At 39.2% G+C, this 23,909-nt stretch overlaps 1 protein-coding gene across 1 annotated transcript; it reads right to left on the bottom strand.

The window, feature by feature from the left end:
- Window positions 1-2,694: 2,694 nt before the first annotated feature.
- On the bottom strand, window positions 2,695-17,138 carry LOC101155682 (troponin I, fast skeletal muscle). The gene is made up of 7 exons (XM_004069367.4): window positions 16,961-17,138; window positions 13,077-13,112; window positions 12,704-12,740; window positions 5,362-5,490; window positions 5,126-5,215; window positions 3,829-4,005; window positions 2,695-3,533 (listed from the first exon to the last, which is right to left on the bottom strand). The coding sequence occupies exons 2-7, from the start codon at window positions 13,085-13,087 to the stop codon at window positions 3,453-3,455; spliced, it is 525 nt and encodes a 174-aa protein (XP_004069415.1). The 5' UTR covers window positions 13,088-13,112; window positions 16,961-17,138; the 3' UTR covers window positions 2,695-3,452.
- Window positions 17,139-23,909: the final 6,771 nt, after the last annotated feature.

The raw sequence follows: 23,909 nt of genomic DNA, 5'->3' as shown, positions 1-23,909 counted from the left end.
TGTGTTGGACATATTTTACTGTTACAATGGGGCTTATTAATCTGCTGACACACAAGGTGGATATTTGAATCAACTCATTTTGTAATTTAGGCTCAACTTTATTCATCTTGACCTAAACATATGTTGTGTACAGGGTTCGGGTGGGAATTCGGACATAGCGATACATTGCTGACTGAATGAACAGCTTTATTTACTCACAGGCAGGAAATTTCCAAACTCTTATAAGGAAATACTTTTAAAAATACCATTTGTGTTCTAAAGCACTGCTCAAATCTTCTGGAATAGTGTAATGCAAAAGCCTGCGCTCCATCTAGAGGAAGAACATTTATATCTGTAAAATAAGCCATTTTAGAGCCTTTACACTGTTAATAAAAAAAAATTGTTCTCTGTTTGAGAAATCATGTAACACTGTATTAACAATCTCATTGTTTTTTTATTTCACTAATACATTTTACAGTATGTGAACTGTATCAGATTAATATCTTCAAAACATACAGAGATTATGAATGTATTTCTCTACAAATATGTCTACATGTGTAAATTGATTAAAATCAAGAGGATCAAAAGAGTCGTGAATTGAATCGAATGGATTCTGGAAATTATTTGTTATGCAAAGCCTTACTTCTCCGTGGAAGTAAAGTAGTAAACGTTTTGTTGTAAATTCTCAAAAATCCTCATTTTTTCAGAGTTCATTTTCATGAGGACTCACCTAAGTTTCCTTCTAGCTGTAGTTTCTGATCAGGAGAGGGACACATCTACCTCCCATCTGTGTAGAAAAAAACGAAAAACGTTTGAATCTATAGATTTACGAGGGTTGTTTTCACTTTCAAACAGCTTTAATTAAACTGCAAATGCTACTGTTGTAACTGCTCCTCGTTAACAATTCTCACCTTTGTTTTTAGCTCCATAGGTTAAAAGTCCCATCAGGCCGTTGTGATCATTGTGCACATCAAAGATGACAAACAGTTACAAAGATTACAGGGAATGTAGGTGGAATTATGCAGATGACAAAAACATGCTGATGAGAGAATAATGTTATGTTCTGTGTTTGTTCACCAGATGGCTCTCCTCCTCTGCTAACACATTTCTAATTCTGGTTTGGGTTAGTCTGAAGAGAGCAGCTGCTCTGCAAGGACATGATACAGTTGTCAGCAAAGGTCAAATATAACCCTGTCTACTCTGAGGAACGGCATACCAAATGCCGAAGAAATAGTTAAGGCAGTAGATGCTGGAGCGGAGTGACTTATGTCCCACAGAAAACATTTAACCTCTAAGTCTTTCTGACCTGAATTCCACGTCAAAAGCTGCATGAAGTATAAGTGCAAAAGAATCTGAATGAAGGTGCAGTTTACCTGATAATTACAGTGAATGCTAGAAAAACAAACGGTGTAATGTTAGAGATATTTGCTTTACAGTCAATAAAGACGCTGCCAAGCTGTGGCAAAGACTTTGAATGTCTTTAGATAGTAGTTTTTCATGCTGAAGACCACACAGGCTTTTTAAAGACAGTTTAATAGAGAAAAGAGAGAGGGCAGCCAACCTCATGCCAGCTGCATTCAAGGTCTTTAGTTTGTCTTTAGCTTTCTTTTATTAGATGAGCGTACCTTTTGACACAAATCCCATGCTCACAATTTAGTTATGAGAAAGCAAAAAAGATTTTTTTAAAGAAAACAATCATGACACAAATATAATCATTTCCTGCCAGTTTGATAAAAAACTTGCCTTGTCTGAGAGAAACTAAGAGCGAAGTTTGCATACAAAAACACTCCATGAAACAGAGCAAAATGAAAAACAACTTCAAGAGGTTTCTATTTTTTGCAAAAAACATATGCATTTATAGTTGTACCCCTTACAAAACTATTGAATTATTGTAAAATCTGAGAAAATCAATGACAATTTATGGATATTTTTTATATGTATCTTACAAGTTTTTTTAATCGTAAATAAAATTGTACATTTTAAACTTTCAATTTAAATGTCTATTGATGATTCCTCGGTAGACTAACATAGGAGTCAACACGTCTTTGATGCTCAAACTGCAGGATCACAAGATTCCAAAAGGGTTCACAGCAAATGACTTAAGATCAGAACCATGTCCCAGCCGCATGAAGTGAGTTTATGAATTTGTGAAAATTATGAGGAAGTGAACATGAGGCTCCTGCTTTACCCAAAAAGACTAAAAGAAAAGTCTACGATGCTGTTTATTAAACCCAATAAAACCATTTCGATGGTGGGACACATGGAAGAATGAAAGGTTTATGATGGGGGAGACGCAGCTGCTCTCTCATCCATGTGGCATCTCTTCATTTACAAAAGGTTAGATTGTCAGTATGGAGGTGTGCAGGTGAACAGGAGTTCTCAAATGTTGGATCAGTCTTGACATCGTTCCTTTTTTGGGTGGAAATAAAGGTTGTAAAAATGCAACCAAGTTAGAAAAGCAACCTCTAAAGTGGAGCAGAGCAGAGAGAGGTTGATAGAAGTACAATTCTAGGCTCATGAGTCAGATTTCTATTACTTAACATTTTCAGTTTTTATATTTCAGTTCATGGATCTGTTTGAATTCACTCAGTACATCATCACGAATCAAAGCAAAATGACTCATTCCTGAAAGTAATGAGTTTGAAAACGTGTGTAAACCCCAGCCATGTGTCAGTCTAAGAGAACATGTATGCTCAGGAAAAACACCACAATATATGAAGCTGAGGAAGTTGTCTTTATAGATGTTAATGCATTCCATCATAATTACAGAGGGACTGTGCCGTTCGGATGAACATGTCACAATGTTCCGTCACAGCACACCAGCTACTGTACTTACATACCAAACAAATGAAAGTTCTAGTGCAGCACTACTACTGTATCAACAATACATTTACCCGCTAAGTGATGTATGGAAGAAGGTACAAAGCAGGTCAAGAACATTTGGAGACACCTCCTCAGGTAAGAAGAGCAGCAGGGAAGTTGCATTTGCTACTGTGTTTTCAGACTATGGTAGATTGTTTGCCCAGAAACAAAAGCAAAGCTAGTGATCATTTTGTACTTATGTACAAATACATCAAAAATGGTTTTCAGGCATGCAAAAGCAGAAGGCAGCTTACATCAACCAGAAGAATAAGATTCAAAATGTGAAATGGAAAACATACAAAAGCCATCTTCCGTCAGTCTAAGTGCATTTTCTCCTGAAATGTGCAAGTACTTTCATCAATATCAAAGTACAAACTAACGTAAGAAGAAAACAGCCCATTTTACCATTTGACTTACAATGTTTTGTAACGCTCTCTTTTTAACTCTGCAAATGATCACTTCACTACAGCCTGGAATTAATACTATTTTAGGGGTTTCCACAAAACCTTCAATTGTTTGTTCTTTCATGTCACATTTTGGAGTAAAATGCTTGAGTTGCTCAGACACAACACCTGACGCAGGCCCGAGGGTCTGTTTTAAGGAGGTTCACTTTAACTGTCAAACATCTTCTTCCTGTCTGACTTGTCTTCAATGTTCTTACGCCAGTCGCCAACATCCCGCAGCTGTTTGTCCTGAAAACAAAAGATTGGGGAGTGTGAAAACAAGACAAAAAAGTACTAAGAAATGTTACAGAAAGGCTAAATACTATGTAAAACAATACAGTCATTTGTAGAATTTAGATGCAGTTATTTGGAAAACCAGATGGATTTTTTCTTAATGAATTCTCTTTGTTTTCTGTTGCTCTCTTATATAAGACTCTGCTAAATGTATCAGGTCTAACTGCCTTGTTGACCAGAGTCAGCCAAACATTACTTTAAAGAACTTTCTGGATCTTAGGCAGAAATCCAGGTTGACTAGACAGCTCACCTCTTCCTTGACCTCCTTCTTGACCTGCTTCAGATTGGCCCTCAGGTCCATGTTGACGGTGTGTTTGGAGCCCAGCAGGGCTTTTAGCATGGCGTCGGCAGACATTCGCACCTTCTTGAGCCGGGGTCTCTTAAACTTTCCCCGAAGATCCACAATCTTGATGTTAAGGTCCCTGACCTTTTCAAGGGTTCCAGACAAAACAAACTTTTTTTTAGAAAAGCAATACTTCCTAATTTAATACATATTAGACACAGTTCAAATCATAATGGGATTATGCAGAACTATGTGGTTTACATACATTATCTTGCTGCAATACTCATTTCTAAAAGGAACTTCTTAGATGGTTGCAAACTGCATTTTCATGCATTTTCACCACAGAAACTCCAGGCAGCAATTTTATCCTCCCATAAAAACCCTGCAGTTAGCCAGTCCATCACAGGGCCGTACTCTCATAACGGACAATTAATTAAAAAGCCAATATCATACAAAATCCATTTTTTGAGCTTTTAAGTGCATAATAATGTTAATTCCCCACGAAAAGAGACTCCAAAGCGGTGTTTTGATCTGTTCTTGCATTTCTGAGAATTCCTCTCTGAGCACCAGCCCCTTCCAACCCATGAAAACAAGAGGACTCTCACAAGCTGACAGACCAGTAAGAACCGCCCCCTTACAGGAAGAGTCTCCACTGCCAGCTCCGCCCCCAGCCTAACAGACACACACACAAACACACACTTTGGCCATGGAGCTAGCGGTGAACGGATAAACTCTTTTCCTTTAATGTGCACAATCTGCACATCCATCTTTGCAAAAGTTTGGATGCTGTTTGTTTTTGTCGGTGAAACACAGACACGCCACTGAGGATGATGTCATAAAATGGGTGGTACCCACAATTAGCAAAAGCCGGAGCCTCAGGGATCAGGTATGCCAGTAGAATGCCTGTAGAAAAGCCACTGAGGCATGAGGACAACATGCCAACTCCTCACAGAAAACACTCAACTAAGTCTCCTCACTATGAATTAAGAATGCTAACACCCACACCACCATGCTGCCCCCTATGAAAAGTCATCCTTCTGCACTTTAACCTGATTTTATTGTTTCCCAACAAGTTAGTAAACAGCATGCAGGGTTTTTACTAACATACTGGAAGTGCTTTAGGTAGAGGCAAAACTCTATTCTTTGAAAGATTACCATTACAAAAAACTTGGTCATCAAGATGGTAAATGATAGTTGATAGTTGTGAGCTCAAAACTGTGGGTGTAAATTTAGTTGATAAGACAGCAGGTCTCAAGGCTCTCACCTCATTAAGCACCATGTTCAGCTTAAATTCTGCACTGTATCGCTCCTCCTCACTGATGCCAATCTGCTCATGGAGTTTCTTGCAAAGTTCCTAAAGATAAAAAATATTAACCAAAGTTTGTTTTTTTTTAAACAATGAGAACTAAAAACAAGGACTAAATTACATTTTCTTTACTTGAAGACAGTTTTTTTTAAACGTATATTTACTCTGAATGATGCTGGGCACAATCTTCTTACCAAGAGCTCATCCCTGGAGTACGGCAGGTCCAGAGGAGGACACGCCTCTGCCAGGAACTTCTCCCGCTCCTGAGCCTTCGCTGTAGCTTCTGTGTCCAACAAGGTGTTTGCTACCATCAGCATACAACTCTGAGGATTGACATTTATTACAAAGTTAAAAGAGATATTGTCCCACTCTTGTCTGCATTATAGATAAATACAACCAAAGCTCTCCATGGAAAGACACCAACAAAACTCTTAATCAATGAAGTGAACAGAATTGTGAAAGTGTAATAGATTCCTATGGAGCTTTATATGTAATATGGGAAGTAAGTTAAGCAGCTGTTGCGTGTGAATCTCATTTAGCTAAGCAGTTATTCTTTTATTTGAAAGTGCTATGAAAAGTAAAGGAATATAAACATGTAGATACAATAGCCAGACATATTTATACTTCTCTATGACTATTTATATTATGAGGCAGTAAAGTGTTGGTGAGTCACCAAATGTGCAAGTTGTCCCACTGAAAAGATGAGTTTGGTCTCTATGTTCATCATGGAAACACTTCAACTGTCAGAGACAGCATGTAAAATAGAAGATTTCAGGAAATCACATAGTAGAATTGAATCGGTTAATTCAAAAGGGGCCCAAGTTCACAACTTTTCAAAATAGAAATATTATATGTTCTATGGTCTTCTAGGGAAAACCTATCTGATTATGTGCAAAAAGTCCCAAGTCCGTTTATAATGTATTGACTATGCTTGACATTTAAAATGCATTAAGTGCAAAATTCCTGGACTTGGGCCTCTCTTGCATGGGTTTTGCTTTATCCCATAGATGGCAGCACTAGTTATCTAATATGGCAGCGCCCCTGTTTAATTCAAGAAGGGCCCAAGTCCAGAGACTTTGGTTTGCTAGTCCTCTGAAATTATAAAAGTGAGGTGCTTCACATTATTGCATTTGTAAGCTATGAACTGGTGCTAAATCTGGGTAAAGTGTTAAGTGGTATGAAGGGCGCCACTAAAATCCTCCTACCCCCCCCCCCACACACACACACAAACACAATTTGAGGATGTCCTTTTCTGTGCCCTACTTTTATTTACTCATTTTACACACAAAAGCATGCATGAATTTTCTAGACTCGTATTACAGGGGGGGTCAAAGTCCAATTTCCAAATCTGCTACCCGTGCCCCATGCAAAGTACAACCCCGGTTTGTTGAGAACAACATTCACATTAGCGAACAATCATATCTGTCTGTTTATTTTTAACACACCCACCACCAGCAAAACAGCATTAACCTCACTTCTGCTCACGGCTCCGTCACTTATGTTGAGCGATTCAACACACCCAAGATTCCCCACTTCCCATGGGTCTTAAAAGCTGAAGGCGGGGCTAACCCCCAGATCGCCACAATGTATTGATTTGCTATAAGAGCAGTGCTATTTTTGGAGCATTCCCGTTAAATGATATTTACCCTTCCAATCATTTTTTACATTCTCGCTTTAACTGGGAGATTGATCTTTGTGTCTATTGTGGAAATGATGTGCAAACTGTGGAAAATCTTTTTTCTTTGAATGATTTCATGTGAAAGAGTTTTGGTCTTCTTTTCATAATTGGCTCGAATCCAAAAAAATCATCATTAACCCTTTAAATTGGAATACAATTAAAATTCGATTACAATTAATTCACATCTGGACTTTCTGATTAATGCACTGATTGTAATTTCAAAGCATTTTATTAATTCTTGTAAATGTTTAAATGTGAAACCTCACATTAATGGATTACTCAACCGTCTCAACCTATCCTCTAAATCTTTACATTACATGAATCATAAGAATGCCCAGACATGGTGTAATTTATTTGATCCATTTAAACTTTTGTTGTAGACCCTTATTTTTATGGATTATTTTTTTAATTTATATTTGTTTTCATATTTTTTTTGTCTACATTTATCTCAGAATTGATATTGTTGTCATTGACAGACATGCCGTGATTGTTTGTTGATTATTTGCTTCAATAAAAAAAAAGAAAAAAAATTGGTGTATTCCCTGCGGGCGCCACAAGGGGTGCCCGCGGACGCATGTGCGCCCGCGGGCACAGGGTGGTGACCCCTGTTTTCAAAGTCCCACTCCAATCATCTTAGGTCTTAAGAAGGTTTGCACTGTAGCTGCTATTTAGTCCATTCTTCCATGCTGATCTCCTATGATGTTTTAGGCTTCTCCACTGGAATAAGGTCCAAAGACTGGATAGAACACTCCAGAACCTTGACATAATTTTTAAGTAACAACTCTTTTGTTGCTAGGGTGATTTGTTTTGGATCACTGTCCTGCTGGAAGATCCATGGAATGATGGAAGGAGGTTTTTCACCAAAATGTCTATCTGGGTGAAGGACTATCACACAGGAAACCTGGGATAGATTCCCAGGAATCTTTTTTGTAATGAGCCAAAAAAAATCCTGTGTGAGTCCTTTGGCAAGAGCTTTTGTACTGCTGCCTATCGAGGTCTCCCTGTCCCTTGAAAATGCAGGATTGTGTCAGGAAGAGTATCCGGCATGGAAACTGTCTGCCCAACCACTTGTGCGAATCAGTGAAAGCTGATTCGTTGTGGCTACCCCTAATGGAAAAAGCCGAAAGGTGAAAACCAACAGCATGGATCCATTCATCCTACAAACACAGCCCCAATGCATGTCGTCTCCACCTCAGTGCTTCAGAGTGGGTTTGGTGTTGTTTGGATGAAACTCAGCATTCTTCCTCTCAAAACACAGCAAGTGGTGTTCATACCAATGAGTTCCACTTTTATCACATCACCACTTGACTTAGACGGGTCTAGAAATGTGCTGGCTAAAGCAGGGGGACCATTGGAGCTCTGCTGGATTTGAAAGACGTCATGTGTTACTATAGACTCCTCCACTCAGGTCATGTGCCCTGTTGTCTGCCATTTTTAGAGTCAAATATACATTCTTCCTAACTGTTTCTTTACTGTTCTCCAGATCATTTGTACTCCACCAGGTGAGATCTTTCATGGAGCTCCCGGAGGAAGGAAATCCAAACTTCTTGTTTATGATAGATAAGTTTATCCCAGTCTGGTTCAGGTCTACAGTTTTCTCCCTGGTGTCCTTTGACAGCTCGTTGGCCATGGCCACAGTGGAGAGGTTGCAGTCTGACTGTTTAAGGGTGTGGACAGGTGTCTTTATACAGATAACCAGTTCAAACAGGTGACAATAATACAGGCAAAGATTAGAATGGAATAGAATAGAATCGAATAGAATAGAATTAATTGAATAGAATAAAATAGAACAACTACAACACTTTTCATAGAAAGAAATCCCAAAGTGCTTTACAAAAAGATGGCATAAAATCAAACTAAAGCACAGAGATAATAGAATCCAATAAAAGTCTAACTAAAAGTTAAAGCATAATACAACAATAAAACAAAATTGAACCAAAGAGCTCTCCTTATTAAAAAAAAAAAGTCTTTTTAAAACACTCAACGGAGTCCATCTGACACAGCAACAATGGGAGGAACTTCCAAAGAAGATGAGTGACTGCTTGAAAGGAGAGATCGCTGCAGGCTTAAAGTGGCTTTTTAGAATTTTTAGAGATGTCGGTTTGAAACCCTCAAGGATGGGGACAAAAAGTATGGAATTACACAGTCAGAGACGTACATTGGGGTCTAACCAGGCTTGATAAACTAAAAGTTCAATTTTAAAATGATTTGAAAATTTAATAGGCAATTACAGCTGGGCAATGTCGCCAAAAAAATACAATCTCAAATTTTTTCATTCCAAATTCGATTTTAATCGATTTTTTTCTCCATGCTTTTTCTTTCTTTAACAAAAATGACAAATGATAAAATATATTTAACCAAGACTATTTTATTTTAACGTCTCCTTTGGAAATTGTCTCGAACACAAAGATCAACTAAATACAAACTGTAAAAATGTTTGCAGAACAATGCAGCAGATGTTTTGTGAGCTACCGCTAGCTTGAGCCTCCCATAAAGAGAAATACTAGAACAACTCTGCAGAGCATTTCTGGCAGCAACAGCCTTGAAACTGATTTTGCTGTTTGTGGTTTGATGCTCCAAGTTTGAAGTTACAACCCCACAGAAACCAAAATTTTATTTTTGACTCACCAACAAGTTGACTGGTTGATAAAAAATCTACCAACCAAATGATTCCATTATTTTACAAAGAAAAACTGTAGGTGTTGTTTTAAAAAATGACATGAGGCTAAAGGAAAACGGAGAGGAAGTCACAACATAACAACATCAGATTTAAACAACTACTCCTGTATTCATTTCTAATCAATCTTTTCTCTCTGCTTTTGCCGTTTTTTTACGCCATCTATGAAATGTTTGATTTGCAATCCCAAATGAGTCGTTTCTGTTTTCCTGCTGAAAAAAGCCCCCATGAGAAGAGGGGTTTCAGGCCGTCACCTGTGGTCTGAACCAGCTGGAAAGATTCAAACCTGCTGAGAAAACAAGGACAGATTTACTAAAGGGCAGCAGACTGACAGGAAAGCACTGTCTCCAAATCAACCCTTTTATTACACTTTATGTTGCTGCTGTAAGTCCAGCAGGTTGACCCTCACGTTCTTTCTGGATCCTGGTACAAATCCTCAAATGTTCTTAAACTGAAGCTACACGATTTAGGAACCACTAGAGAATAGAAGGATAGAGGAGGTTCTTAAAGAAGAAGTCACAGGTCTTTGTAAGAGTAGCATTCTTTTTTGTTTTAGCAACTTATTTTCAGGCCATTTTATTAATAATCATAGTTTATGATACAAATACATTTTTTAAACCATACAGAGTGATGTCTTGGATTCCTTTCTACCTTGTCTGTGACAGTTGAAGCAATTATATGATGAACATTACATTAAATTAGTTTTTTAAGTAGGACAACTTGTAAAATCAAGTACAAGGACAAGTACATCTTAGCCCCGCTTTATCTCCCTATTTATTTATATTCCACACATACACAAACATACTCAAAAGTTTAATTTTAATTCACAAAATGTATCAGATGCGCACTATTCCTTTTTTTAATCTGAGATGCTAATGTAGCTGAGTTATACACTCTGAAGCTTCCAGGAAAACAAATAAAGTAGATTAAAGTTCACAGTGAGGATAGTGTACTTACCAAATGTATTATGGACTTCTCTCTAAACATTGTCATTAGAGGCAAATGCTGTTGGATGTTAGGCAGACTATTGTGGCACAGAAATAAGAATGGTTTCTTTTAGAACCAGGATTGTGAATGTTAAAACAGACAGAGCTGTTTGTCAGGTATTATTGTCCGTCACCAAAATGTTTATTTCCAGGTGTGACACAACTTGACGATTGAACTTCTGATTTCCGGTTCCGGGTTACAACGGAGGCGTGGGAGCCCACGGCGGCTCTACAACTATCTTCAAATGACTTAAAAAGTTGATTTTCTCCAAAAAAGAGAGCTGACCATGGCCCCCAAGAAAACCCAGGAATAAGAAGACCTTAAAAAGATTCTTGATGAAATCAAAGCTACGCTGTATCCCTTTATGGAACAAGTGAATGCTAAGCTAGCTCCACTGATTGAACTGATGGAAGAGTTCCGAAGATTTCGGGCTCAAAACGAGCAACGAAAAAACCGGGTCGACATTCTGGAGAAAAGACTGGACGATGTGGAACAACAAGTAAGGATGAATAATGTCATTCTCACTGGAGTACCGATCAAACCTCGGGCAAGTGCAGCTGGAGCTAGCACTGCCAATGCTAATAGCGCTAGCATCGCTAGCAGTTCTGAAACGGAGAACGGTGGAGAGTCTCTGGTACACCAAATGGAATCATTTCTCACGTCTAAAGGGATTTCCCTGGATCTAAATACAATGGAGACCTGCCACCCGCTCCCCAGGAGAAAGGAGACGGATAAACCAGCGATCCTCATCAGGTTTGTGAATCAAAAACACAAGCTAGCTCTGATTAATCAAAAGAAGAATCTGAAAGGTTCTGCTGTTTATCTGAACGACCATCTGACCAGAAGGAATGCTGAAATCACTAAACACGCCAGGCTTCTCAGGAAGCAGAAGCAGATTGAGAACACTTGGGTTAAAGGCTGCAGGATTTACGTCAAACCACTCTGTCCAACGGACCGGTCCAAGGTTCTGGTTGTGAACACCATGAAGGACTTTGAGAAGTGTTTGATCACGGACGTCTGAACCAACATGCAGTAGTAAATCAAAGAGTCAAATAATTTCAAGAAATATGACACCTTGATTCATCGCTTTCTCCGAATGTCTAACGTCACCTGATTCTCAGCAGAAAGTTTTGACCTGCAGACAACTTGACCTCAACTTTCACCGTCGCTGATATCAGCTGAAGAAGGATATGGACCTGAATCTAATGTCTGCAGACGTAACATCAAAAGAACTATAAACTCTGTTTGTACCCAGAAGAACGGCTGACAATCAGCAGAAGAAGAAATGCCAACCTTGGACAATCGACAGATTATGGACCCTTTTTTATTTCCCTTTACAGCTTTACTTTATTATAGAAAATTAAAAAAAAACATTAAAAAAATAGTAAAACAAATGATTAATCAATTATTGAAAATGGTTAAATTGATTGACTTTTAATGATATTACTTCACTTGCTCCAAAAAAAATTGATAAATTGATTGAAAAATCTTTCCTAATGTGACATAATTTTGCACATGTTTTTATGTTTTGATACTTTATGAAATTTTGCTATGAAAATCTCTGAAACAGTGTTGTGTATTTTACTGATATAGTATTGTTTTAATCATATGAATGACTTTTATAAGTAACATAATCTGCATATATTCTAGATAACTGATCTGCATTTGCAATTTTGATTTCTGAAATAGTTATTTTTACATAATAATTAAATAATTCATCTTTGTCATGTGCTTTATTGATACTTTACGATTCTTAATTCTGTCTGATAAAAGCTAGGAACCGGATATTGATAAAGCCACACACTCACACTTATGGTTACAGTAGAACAGGGGTGGGATTATATAAATTTGCTTCCTTCCACTCCCTTTCAAGCAATATTTATTAATATTTCTAATTATCCTAAGTTTGATTAGTTACTTTATGAATGTATAACTGATGATTGTATTGCTTTTGTGTATCATTTCTATTTGATTGCTTGAAATAAACCATTTCAAATCAAAACTTCACAGGGGTACACCACACTCACAAGGCTAGATCAAATAGCTCAGTGACTCACATTGATGACAGTTTTTAAAAATTTCTTATCAATTCTTCAAGTTTACTAGGATTTATCTACCACAGGGAAACAATGCAATGCAAAAAATGAGCATAGATTTCATTTAAAAGGGATTAAGTGAGAATGAAAACTCTCACCTTCAGGGTGTGCTTTCTCCTTGCTGAGAGCCTTTTCCTGCAAACAGAAACACAAAACCAAGACAAAACAGTGTCAGACTATGTGGATTAAACAATAGAATATTTGCTCATAATAGAGATTCTTTTGAATTTGAATTTAAAATAGATCTGCAACAATAACAAGTCAAAAGCTTTTTCAAGACACACGTTCATTTAATGCATGGGATAACATGCCAAGTAACAAAATGTCCATTTTAAAAAGGTTGTTTGAACAGAAAGATGGTGGGTAAACGGCCTGTTAAAGAAAAGTTTTGTTTTTAGAAAAGAACACCAAATAGGTTTTCTTCCATAACCAGAACTTTACCATCTACTTGAGATTAGTAGTTTTACTCACTCAGTGGCCATGTTTGCTGCAGGATGCTGATGAGATCTGTCCAAAAGACACAGCAAAAAACAAAAGTAGTTCTTCTTTTGATTAGCAGTAAAAACTGGTGCTGTAATGCACCTGTAATGTACCTGTTACATCACTAATACTGCATTCACACTGGGCTTGATTCGCGTGTCAAATTTGTGTCTACCGACTCTCTTTTGACGCCACTTAAATTTACTGCTCGACAGCTTGACACCCTGGCGCCACGGAGCGACCGCCAACGGTTTTCTGGACTTCATCCGTTGCCACATAATGGAAAGCATGAATGATGATGAGCAAGTAGGTTGGGTTTGTATGTTTTGGGGAGTTCTACAGAGGCGCGGCAGGTACGTCGTCCTGTCCGGGTTACGGCCAATTTAAATGTTACTTCTGTCTCTCTGTGGCCCCGTTTGAGCATTAACCCGCTGAGGTCAAATCAAAATATTACTGGAGGATCTTGTATTATTCTCTTGATGAAAATAAGTTACACATGGAGCTCTCTCAGGCCAGCATAGCTGCTCAGGGCCTGACTGTTGGACCCTGAGCAGTGACGCTTGCTCGATCCTCTTCCTTTGCTCGCTATACGCTGAGTTGTCACTGTTACTTTTGAGCAAAGGTGGGACAGGTCGCCAGCCTGTCACCTGCTGACAGGCTACGTGTCCAGGGTATATTCCACCTTCACCTAACAGTAACCGGGACAGCCTCTGGCAGCCCCGAAGCCCAGGTGGGTTAAGAAAATGAATGGAAGATTAGGATGAAAATCCTTGCATTGAGCGGCCAAATTGGATTAAACCCTTTGATCAAGACACTGAAAACTGAGTCCCTGATTGGTTGACGCACCGCCTCAACCTCACTACGCCGTGCCCGATGCCCAAATCACGCTGCAGGACTTCATATTGCGTCTATATGTTGACAGATGACTTCTTCTTTCCTTTGCGCATTGGGTCTTCTAGTTCGGCATCTAATGCCAATAGAATTCTCAACTGTAAAACATTCTTTCAGCATGGATTACCAGCAGAGTTGGGTGGGGGGGCTGCACGTTGGAACTTGCAATTTCCCCATCTGTGGGTTTTCTCCAAGCAGCCCTGTTTCCTCTAAAAACACGCTTCATTGGGAAATTGGTCTTTCTAAATTGTCCCTAGTGTTCATGTGTGAGTGTGTGGCCATGCAATGGACTGGCAACCTGTCCGGGGTGTACCTGCCTTCACCCAACCATGACTGGGTTGGTTGGTTCTGAAGATGGATGGATGGAATTCCAGCGGAGGTTACGATTCTTCTTCTTCTTCTTCTTATTATTATATCTTTTACATGCATGATTACAGTCGGTCCAGACTCAAGTGGACTGGGACTACACCAAGACTTGAAACTACAACCTGCCGATTACAAGCACAGCAGAGTGCACCTTGGGCCACAGCCCAGAGGGAGTGGGGACAGACAGGTCTTCTGGTTACTCAATGCTGTGGTCCTCACTGGGTGTATTAATATCGATATTTATGCAACAATTTTTATACTAATACAATGCTAATACCATCATTCTTGAAGACCACAAATGCCTTTCGGTAACTTACCACCTTAAGAATTCTGGCAAGAAAATGTATAAAACATGATTTACAAAAACTTGTTGTTGTTTCTCTTTTGGCTTTTCCCATCAGGGGTCGCCACAGCGAACGAGTCGCATGGTAAACTTGGCAATGTTTTACGCCGGATGCCCTTCCTGACGCAACCCTCTCAAAGCAACCGGGCTTATATTTACAAAAACTTGGAGGATCTATAAATTGAAAAGTCAAATGTCTTTTTTCTGTTGCAGTGGTGACAGATATAATTTATTTAAAGCCATTCCATTTTCTGGAGTGAGCCTGAGTAGGTGCACTTTGATGCACTCAATATAGTAAGATATACACATACAGTAAGAGGCCAGTAACACAAACTATCTGCTCTCCGGAGAATAAGACATTAAAAATCTCTTATTTTTGGCCAGCTAATCCAGTAGCTTCTGGAATATGTTTACACATTATTACAAATGTTTTCTTTTTTTACTTTTGTCTTCAGATGTAAATTATATTTAATCGATATTTACCTGCTTAATACAATCGGTTTGTATGCAAAAAACAAAATGTAAAAACTGTAGAGAATGGAAACACTGAGCTGAGTCAACCCTAACCCTTCAGCATATCCTCAGTTGTCCTTTCAGCCCAGCAAAGTTACTGCCGGAGCTGACTGCTGTGTTTAGAAGGACTTGGACTACATTTCCCAGGAAGTGGCTTGTCGGTAAGGCAGATATCCCCAGAAACAAGCCCCAAAGTTACGTAGCTCTGATTCAAAGGAATAAGAGTTAGACAGACAGGACGGTTTATCCGAAATCAAATCTTGGACTTCAGAAAACACAACAGCATGTGTCTCTAGCGGTTACATAATAGCTGCTGAGTTAAAATTAGGCTCAAACTTTTTTCCGAGCAGGTGTTTGTTAGCTTCAGGATTGTCTCTGAGGAAAAGATAACAGCCGCTGTAACTGAATATTGCAGGAAATCCCTCAGACAGCCAAGACACGAGAGCATGTCACAGAAATAACCTGGCACCAGGCTGATCTCTGAAAGTCCTGCTGTTCCATCTGCTTTAAACAAAGAAACAAACACAAGACCAGAAACACTCTAGACCACGAAACTTTGTGGTCAAACCTTACATTCACATGTTTTGTTGTTCGAAAAGAAAAGCAGAGCGTTATTGCTTTCTGAAATGTGTGGGTACATCCAAAATCTGAATGTGCTATTTTGTCACAAATAATCTATAGGTTCACAAAGCAAAGCAGAAGGATGTTTTCATCACAGAATTGGACAGTAAAATGGACCGACCACGGATCCTAATCATTAAACAGCTGAGGAGATATTGGTTTGAGGGATTAAGGACCTGAGGTGAGGCCAGTACTCCCTCTTCCCTGGTGCTGACAGATGGATAAACCCCGGTTACATTGCTTTTCAGATTTATGTCCTGTTGTGGTGTTGCCTGCACTTCTCCCTGTCATCAGACAGTCCATCACCCACCTGCTCCAGCATCACACTGTGGAGATGTTTTTAGAAAACTCCGCATTTGGAGTAGAAATTCCTTTGTAGATTAAAATAAAAGACATTACAGTGGAAGTAGGAACCAAAGACTTTAAAACGTACCTTCAACAACATCTGCCTTCATTCACAAATAAAAAAAAATCTACAGGCCATTAACCCTTGTGCTATTTTAGATGACCCCCCCCCCCCCCCTTCCATTGATAACAGCATATTTCTGCTCTTTCATCTCAGGCTCAAAGAAGTGAACTCCAATTTTTTTTGTCCCTTTAACCCTTGTGCTATCTTAGATGACCCCACCCTTACATTGACATGTTGTCCCTACCATGACAAAGGTGGATAAAGGTGGAAAGATTTCATGTAATCCATGGACACCAGTGAAGATCACAAATCATTGAAGAAAAAAGGTTCAGTGCATGTGTCTAGTGGGTCTAGATGACCCAACTCCCAATGTTAAAGTGCCTAGAATAGCACAAGGGTTATAGACCAGCAACTGAAGTCAAATTCAACAGTGATGACTGTTGTGTTAGCAGTGTTTAGAAACCTTACAAAGTTAATTGACAATGTGATACATCAACCTAGTGTGCAGCAAGAGCAGTTGCTCATTGTCTCCATCTTCAAAAAACCACGACAAATATGTAGAAAAACCATCTGCAGCTGTCCAGAGAACCATCTCTTCTTGAACAAACATGTTCAAGCAGCTGTCTGAAGAAACAAATCCACTTTTGTCTGGAGTTAAACAAGCAACCCTCAGACAAAGCCACCACCAAGCAGAGCCCTGCAACACCAGAGTGACAGAAAAAGAGCTCTTACCTCAGCGGGAAGAGTCGTCAGTCAGACTTTAGCCGAGTCCTGAGCTAAAGAAGTGTTAAGAAGGTATATATTGCAATCAGACATAGTCCTCCAAATCCTCCACCTTCTCTTTATGGAAGTGAACTACTGGACAAACCAATGAGCTGGCAAGGTCATGAAATACAGTCCAGTGTCATCTGCCCCCTTCCTCGGTTGTCTCATTATAAATAACCCACCCTGTAACATTGTTAGCAGCATTCTCTTTGCCATCAGTCCTCAAACAAGCAAAAGTCTTGACGTCAAACACTCTTTGTGGCACTAATGTACTATACAATTGAAAAAACGCCCGCCTCAAAGTGGTGCAAACAGTTTTTCTCACGTTTCATCATAACTTGTTCCTTTTATTTTGTATAAAAATTCTTTCTTCATTAATATTTTTAGTATTGATGCACTTTTGCCACACGGTGGTTCTTTGTTTACATTAAAAGACTCACTCCATTGAAAATGCTGTTTTTGTGTTTTTAACATGTTTTTGTTGCATTTTTCTCATGATGGAGGACATAAATAAAGAAAATTAAATTCAATCAAATTGCATTTCTTTTCTTTTTTTTAAATTAAAGTTGTTGTGTATCAGGCGTAGCGGATGACCCAGGCCTGGATGTTCACTCTTGTGGCGTCCCGCTTCCAGACTAAAGTTTAAAAAATAATCCTGTCCAATCCCGCTCTGGCTCCGACTCCCGTCCCACTCTCGTTTAAAACGATCCCTTATATTTTTGGCCTTATTATTATTCAAGATTATTATTCTTGAACTCTCATGATTTCTTTTTATCCCAGCTCTCTGAACTTAACTGAAGAGCCTTGTTATCCTTACTCTTTGCTGGAGGTCATTTTTTTTCTGTCATCTGACACACCCTGGGTTGTGAATCTCTCCATCGCTGCACTTTAGATTTTAGCAGGTAAACTGGGACTAGGAACACTCATGTCTTCTGGCCGAAATTTCTTATTAAAAAAATGAGAAGTACCGGTCAAAGATATTTTTTACCGGCCAAATTACTACCTACGGAGCCTGTGTCCTAACATTGAAAATTTAAAATATATCTCATTTAATTAATATCATCTTAAATTTAGGCTGGCTGCTTCGCCATACTACTTAGCTCGTGTGAGCAATATCCCAAGGTGCACCTCAACCAATCACCGTGTCCCTGTAACTGAAGTGTAACAACAAGACCAATGATTGGCTGTTCGAAATGCACTTGGGTATACGTGATGCATGAAGGGAAATTGCTCACAGCCATGTTTGTAATGCTAGGAGCTAAGTCCGGTAGGCAAAGCAGCCAGCCTAATCCTATGATATTTTTCTGATTTTCATCGAGACAACAATAGATCGATCATTCTTGCTTTTATTTTTACCCCTATTGAATGCTCATAGAGACACAGAAGAAAGCGGCTTTTGCAGCAACATGACCGGAGAGCATACCACCAGGATGTGAATGAACGTGATTACCGATGCTTTTGTGCTTTTTAGAATAAATAAATCTGTTCTCTAAACATCCTCCGTGTCTTCAATGCAATGTAATGAGACACACACAGACAGAAATGTGAAGGTATCTGCTGTAAATCTATGACGTGAATAACAGGATAAATGATCGGCTGGTTAGTTAGCATGTAGCCTACTAGCCTTCAGATGTAAAGCGACTGCTAAAGAGTATGTTAATAAAAGACAAGTGCTGAATATTTTTATTCCTTTTTGACCCTAAACTACAATATCAGCTGTTTGTCTGTCTACCGGCCAGCCTGCTGCCCGAATGCCGGAATGACAAGCAAAATAGCTCTGCGGCAGAGCTAGTAGGAGCTATGTCCGGTGAATCCTATGGCAAAGCAGCAAGCCTAGGTATCATAAATCTTATGATGCTTTTCTTATATTCATTGAGACAATAATAAATTGATCATTCTTGTTTTTTTTTCCTTTCTTGAGTGAATGTGGGTCACAGAGACATGGAAGTTACCGCTGAAAGCGGCTTTTGTGGCCGGACGGAGACCACATCCGTGTTTATGAATGACTTATGACGTGAATAATTATTGTGTTCGCACAAATTTATTATTTCGTTCGCTCGAGTTAATCATTTCGAGGGAACGAAATAGTATTTCAAGGGAGTGCAATATTATCTTGTGGGAACGGAATAGTATTTCGTGCGAACAAGATATTATTCAGTGGGAACGAGATATATTTTAATTTTTTAATGCCAGGACACGGGCTCCGTAATGACCCTATTTTACATAGAAAAACCATAGGCATTTCATTTATGATCATATGTTGACTGCAAATAGAGAGGAAGTCACAACAGAAATACATCAGATAAAAACAAATTTATTGTTTTTTGGGTTTTTTGTGCCTTTTTTGTCCTTAAAAACATTTTCTTTTTTCCTTTTTTTTTTAACTTGTCCTGTCCAACAGCTGGGCAGACAGATGACAGCTGAAGGCCTCTTGTTTGGACATATTTTTACTTTATGAATCTTCTGACCAGAGGTATGTCTGAATAAACCCCTTTTTTAATCGAGGCCAAATTTTATTCATTTCAATCATATTTGAAATTCTTTTGTGTTGGACCGGACAGAAAAGGAAAGAAGGGAAGAAGAGAGAGGGATGTTAGAAAGAGGGGGATAGGAGGCAGTGTTGCCAGATCTGAGCGACAGTTTCCAGCCCAAACTCATCGTAAAACCCGCCCACCTCAATAAAAACAAGCCCAAATCTCAACCTAGCAAAAACCTAATGTTGAACGTAAAAGTATAGCCATAGCCTAATAAAAAATGACGCAATAATAATAAATTATTATATAATAAGTCTGTTATAATACATTTTTTTATAAAATAAGTACAGAAAATCCAGTTATAGGTTTCTCGTATCGTGTACTCTAGATGGCTTTTGATGGCGCCCCCCTCTTTCTGCCACTGCCAGTTGCTGGACCACAGCGTATGTCAATCAGCGGTGGGCTGGTGACTGGTGGATTAGAGGGGGCGGGGCCTACCTGGGTGCGCGTTGGCTGAACGTTCTACTCCGGCTGAGTGTATAAGCAGGCTGCGCTATTTTTGTTCGAGCTGTAACCATTCTGACAAGGTTAATAAAAGCCAATAAAAGCCCTGCATCATCTCCATCTTTTGGAAATGAACCCAAACGGCAGAATACGGTTCTGACTCTGCAGAGGCTCTGGGAGTTTTAAAACAGCGTCAATTATTCGCTGATTTTTGTTATTCGCGGGGGGGGGGACTAAACAGGGGGATTACTGTAATGTTTCATATATTCACAATGCTTTTTTTACGCTATATATTAATTAGTATACTTTTACTTAATATTTTAAATAATAAGAAAAATAATAATAATGACAATAAAACCGCTAAATATTTTGAAAAGCAGCCCAAATTTTATAGACCCGCCCAATGCCAATTTTACCCGCCCAACATAACCAAAAGAAGCCCAATTGGGCGGAAACCCGCCCAATCTGGCAACACTGATAGGAGGGTGATCATAGGAGGGGGGAGGGGGGCTACTGGATGTTTATCATTACGGTAAGGTTCAGATGTAGTACAAATCTCAAAGGGGCGGGGCCTGTCCACACACTCAAATGTTATAAACACACCTGTTAACTGCAAAAATGTCCACATGTCAACATGTACACAATACAGATAGTGTTCACACATGCATACTTATGCCTTCAAGCCAACTAGTGTGAGATATTTCATTCAATCATGCAAACTATTAGTGCAAAGGTGAGCTCTTAAAAACTTTTTCTATGTAGCTCCTAAATTAATTCCCGATCAAGGTCTCTTTTCTCCACTTTTGGTGTTTCCCACCATCAATGAAGTGTTGAATTTTCTTTCACAAATGACCTTTTTCTGCTTTCTTTAGTACAGCAGCACAACGGTGTGCTGGTCAAAGGAGAGCTTTTCTCATAGTTAAGGCTGATTATTTTTAAAGTGTATTTAAAATATTAAAATGAAACAAAATATTTTTGAATGTTCCAGCAGATATATTAAACTATATTAAATTACCTCATTAAAATCCTGATCTTCCCATGTCACTGATATCTCTATATACAGCCAACAGCCCCCAAACATGCATCCAACCATGTTGCCATAAGGGACATAACAGGTTTAGAAAATGAATGGATGGATGAGGGCAAATCTACTGAAACTAAGAGAAAAAAAATGCCTAAAAATAGTGTAGCAATCACCAAATCAGTATGGAGTACTCCCTTAAATGCCATTTTCCCCTTATTTGCAGAGTTGTGCACAAAGTATGACTTTGTTCATGCTGTAGCTGAACAGGAAATACACAGAATACAGAGAGATTGAGTGTATGTATGATTAAATTGATTAGAATTATAAAACAGATTAGTGGAGACATATTTTTTCATCATAAGTATTCATGATGGCGGGAGCCAGTTTAGCTCGTGCTGGTTTGCGGCGCCTTCCGTCCGTGAAACCCGGGCTCGACTCCAGGCTCCTCCCCGTTCCCCTCCCCACCTCCGCCGGCCCCAAGCCCAGCCCGAGAAGGCTGCGTCAGGAAGGGCATCCGGCGTAAAACATTGCCAAATTTAACATGCGACTCGTTCGCTGTGGCGACCCCTGATGGGAGAAGCCGAAAGTGGAAATCAAAAATATTCATGATGGCAGGTGAGGAGGATGAAAGGTGAAGCACCAAAATACAGACACATCCACACCGACACATGCATAATAAAAACCTTTAAAGCAGTAAATGTAAAAAAAAAAAGAAATGAGCAAAAATTGAAGAAGGACTGAGCAGCTTTGAGGAGCTGATCTGGTTCTTTCTGTATTGATCTGCCCGGTTCTGGAGAAGATTCTCTCAGGTGTCTAAACAGGTTGGTTGTGGAGCTGCTTTCAAATGGAACTATTTTCCTGCAGACTCTACAATGCAGGCTCTTTGATGAACTTTTATTATCAATAAAAGTCAAATGGTCCCATATTTTGCTTCTTCTCCCAGTACTGTCACTCATTTTCTTCACTTTACATTTTGTGTTGTGTTGTTTCTCCATCATCGCGCTCTCTCTGTCTCTCTGTTATACTCAGTTCATGTCAAACATCCCCCGCCCCAGTTTCATTCGCGACCGACACATCAGTTGTGGAGATGACCATGGTCACAGTTGTTGTATTTCCAAAGCCAATATTAATATGCAACATATATGCCAAATCAAATAGTTGTCAGATAAATCCAGATAAAATGACAGCTACACACCTTTGATCAAACATTTAATAAAAAGGCAAACATGGCGTCATCTGTTATTCTCCAATTTGATTGGTTACATTGTTGGCTCAAACCAACATGGACCTTGATTGGATGCTGTGCCGAAGATACAGACACATACAGAGACAGAGACCACGAAGGGGTTGATTTCAACATAGGTCTATATCTTGGGGAAAATAGCAAGTCTTTCCGAGTCAGAGGGGAATAGTCTGCTCCGATCAGACTTATTCGGATCAAAATTTCTTTCCGATCGAGATAGGTGGATCCGATCGTGGTGCATCTAAACAGTTTATTCTGATTGCTCCAGCTAGACTCGTAGCTTCGTGTTTGCAGGCAGGGGAGGGTGCTGTGTTACGGTGTGCACTCCGGAGGACGCTTCAGACCGCAGTCCGTCGGACTGCCGGTCTGAGAAGGGCCGTGTCTCCTGGGAGAACTGTGTCTCACAGCAGAGGAGCTGCGTTGGGACAGCGTGTCAGCTAACGTAGGCGGCTTTTGAATGCAGAAATACCACTCTATCCTGAGAAACTGTTAACAATCATTGTGTTTCCAATCGTGTCCAGACAAAATAAACACTGATGTACTTCCCATATTCAGGCAAGATTGCCGCATTGACCACATGGATATTTACTACATCCATCTCAAAATGTTGTTGTTAGCAAGTATTAGCCTTACCCTTCTTCTTCCAGCTCAGTTTGGCCAAGAAAACAAAAAGGGATTAAAAAAAAAAAGATGAGCGAACAGGCACCTAAAAACAATCAAATTAATAATAAATTCATGTTTAGAAGTACATCTCGCTCTATGCTGCAGGTTTTTTTGTTTACAACGGAACCTCAATATTTCTTCTTCTACTATCATTTCCAGTATTTTCGAGAGTTCTGCGCATGTCACAATGATTTGTTCTAAACGAAAGTGTGGCACGGGGCCCATGTACACAGTTCAATTCTAATCCGGTCTTTGATCCGATCAAAGATATTTTTTACATGAAACAGCAGCTAGTGACAGTAAAGATGCAGTGCTCTTATGAGGGAAAGGGGGATGGCATTCAGCATAACACTGACTCTGTGATGTTACGAAGAGGTGGCTAGTACACAGTGGATTCTGTTCTGTTCTTATATTTAGAAAATACATTTTTGAATAAATGTCCTATGATTTCTTTTGTGTATTTATCCACCATGTCTTAAAATCCGGTCCGTGAAAATATAGTCTGACTTTAAACCGTGATTACATATAAGCAACACACGGAACAGCTCGTTAGGAGCACAGCATCTTATCATCATTGTGTTGCTGTCTTGGAATCCGTTAAAAATAGTCTCATGTCCCTCTGCTTTGTCAGCGTAAACTAAACGCTAAATGGAGGCAAATTAACAAAGGAAGAAGGAATCCCAAAGAGAGTGTTAAAATTCCTCCAGAAGTACAGGTTTGATTGTACTTCCAGCACTGATTTATTCTGCCGTAACTAGAAGAGACCATTTAGGTTTCCAGATAAAACAAGTTAAAAAGCCCTGTTTGCCAAACTTAATGGAAAAAGTTCATCTAAAACTATGAGGACTTCAGATCTCATCCACTCTGGAACCCTGTCACTGCAGTTGTGGCTCAATGAGCCACCTTATCTTCTGAGTCTGTGATACCAACAATAACCAAGACTATAGGTTGCTCTCATATCAACAAAGAGCTTATATTTACTGTTAGGAAAGACAATAAAACACAAGC

Source organism: Oryzias latipes, chromosome 6, assembly GCF_053564925.1.
Source record: "Oryzias latipes strain Hd-rR chromosome 6, Olatipes_Hd-rR_3.1".
NCBI classification, from domain to species: Eukaryota; Metazoa; Chordata; class Actinopteri; order Beloniformes; family Adrianichthyidae; genus Oryzias; species Oryzias latipes.
This window is presented reverse-complemented; position numbering and strand designations above follow the sequence as displayed.

Excerpts from the sequence above, each read along its gene's own strand:
- LOC101155682 (XM_004069367.4), bottom strand. Across the intron at positions 5,491-12,703 it reads GGAGAAAGCACACCCTGAAG|AGTTGTATGCTGATGGTAGC; the intron begins GTGAGAGTTTTC and ends GTCAATCCTCAG. Across the intron at positions 3,534-3,828 it reads AGAAGGAGGTCAAGGAAGAG|GACAAACAGCTGCGGGATGT; the intron begins GTGAGCTGTCTA and ends TTTTGTTTTCAG.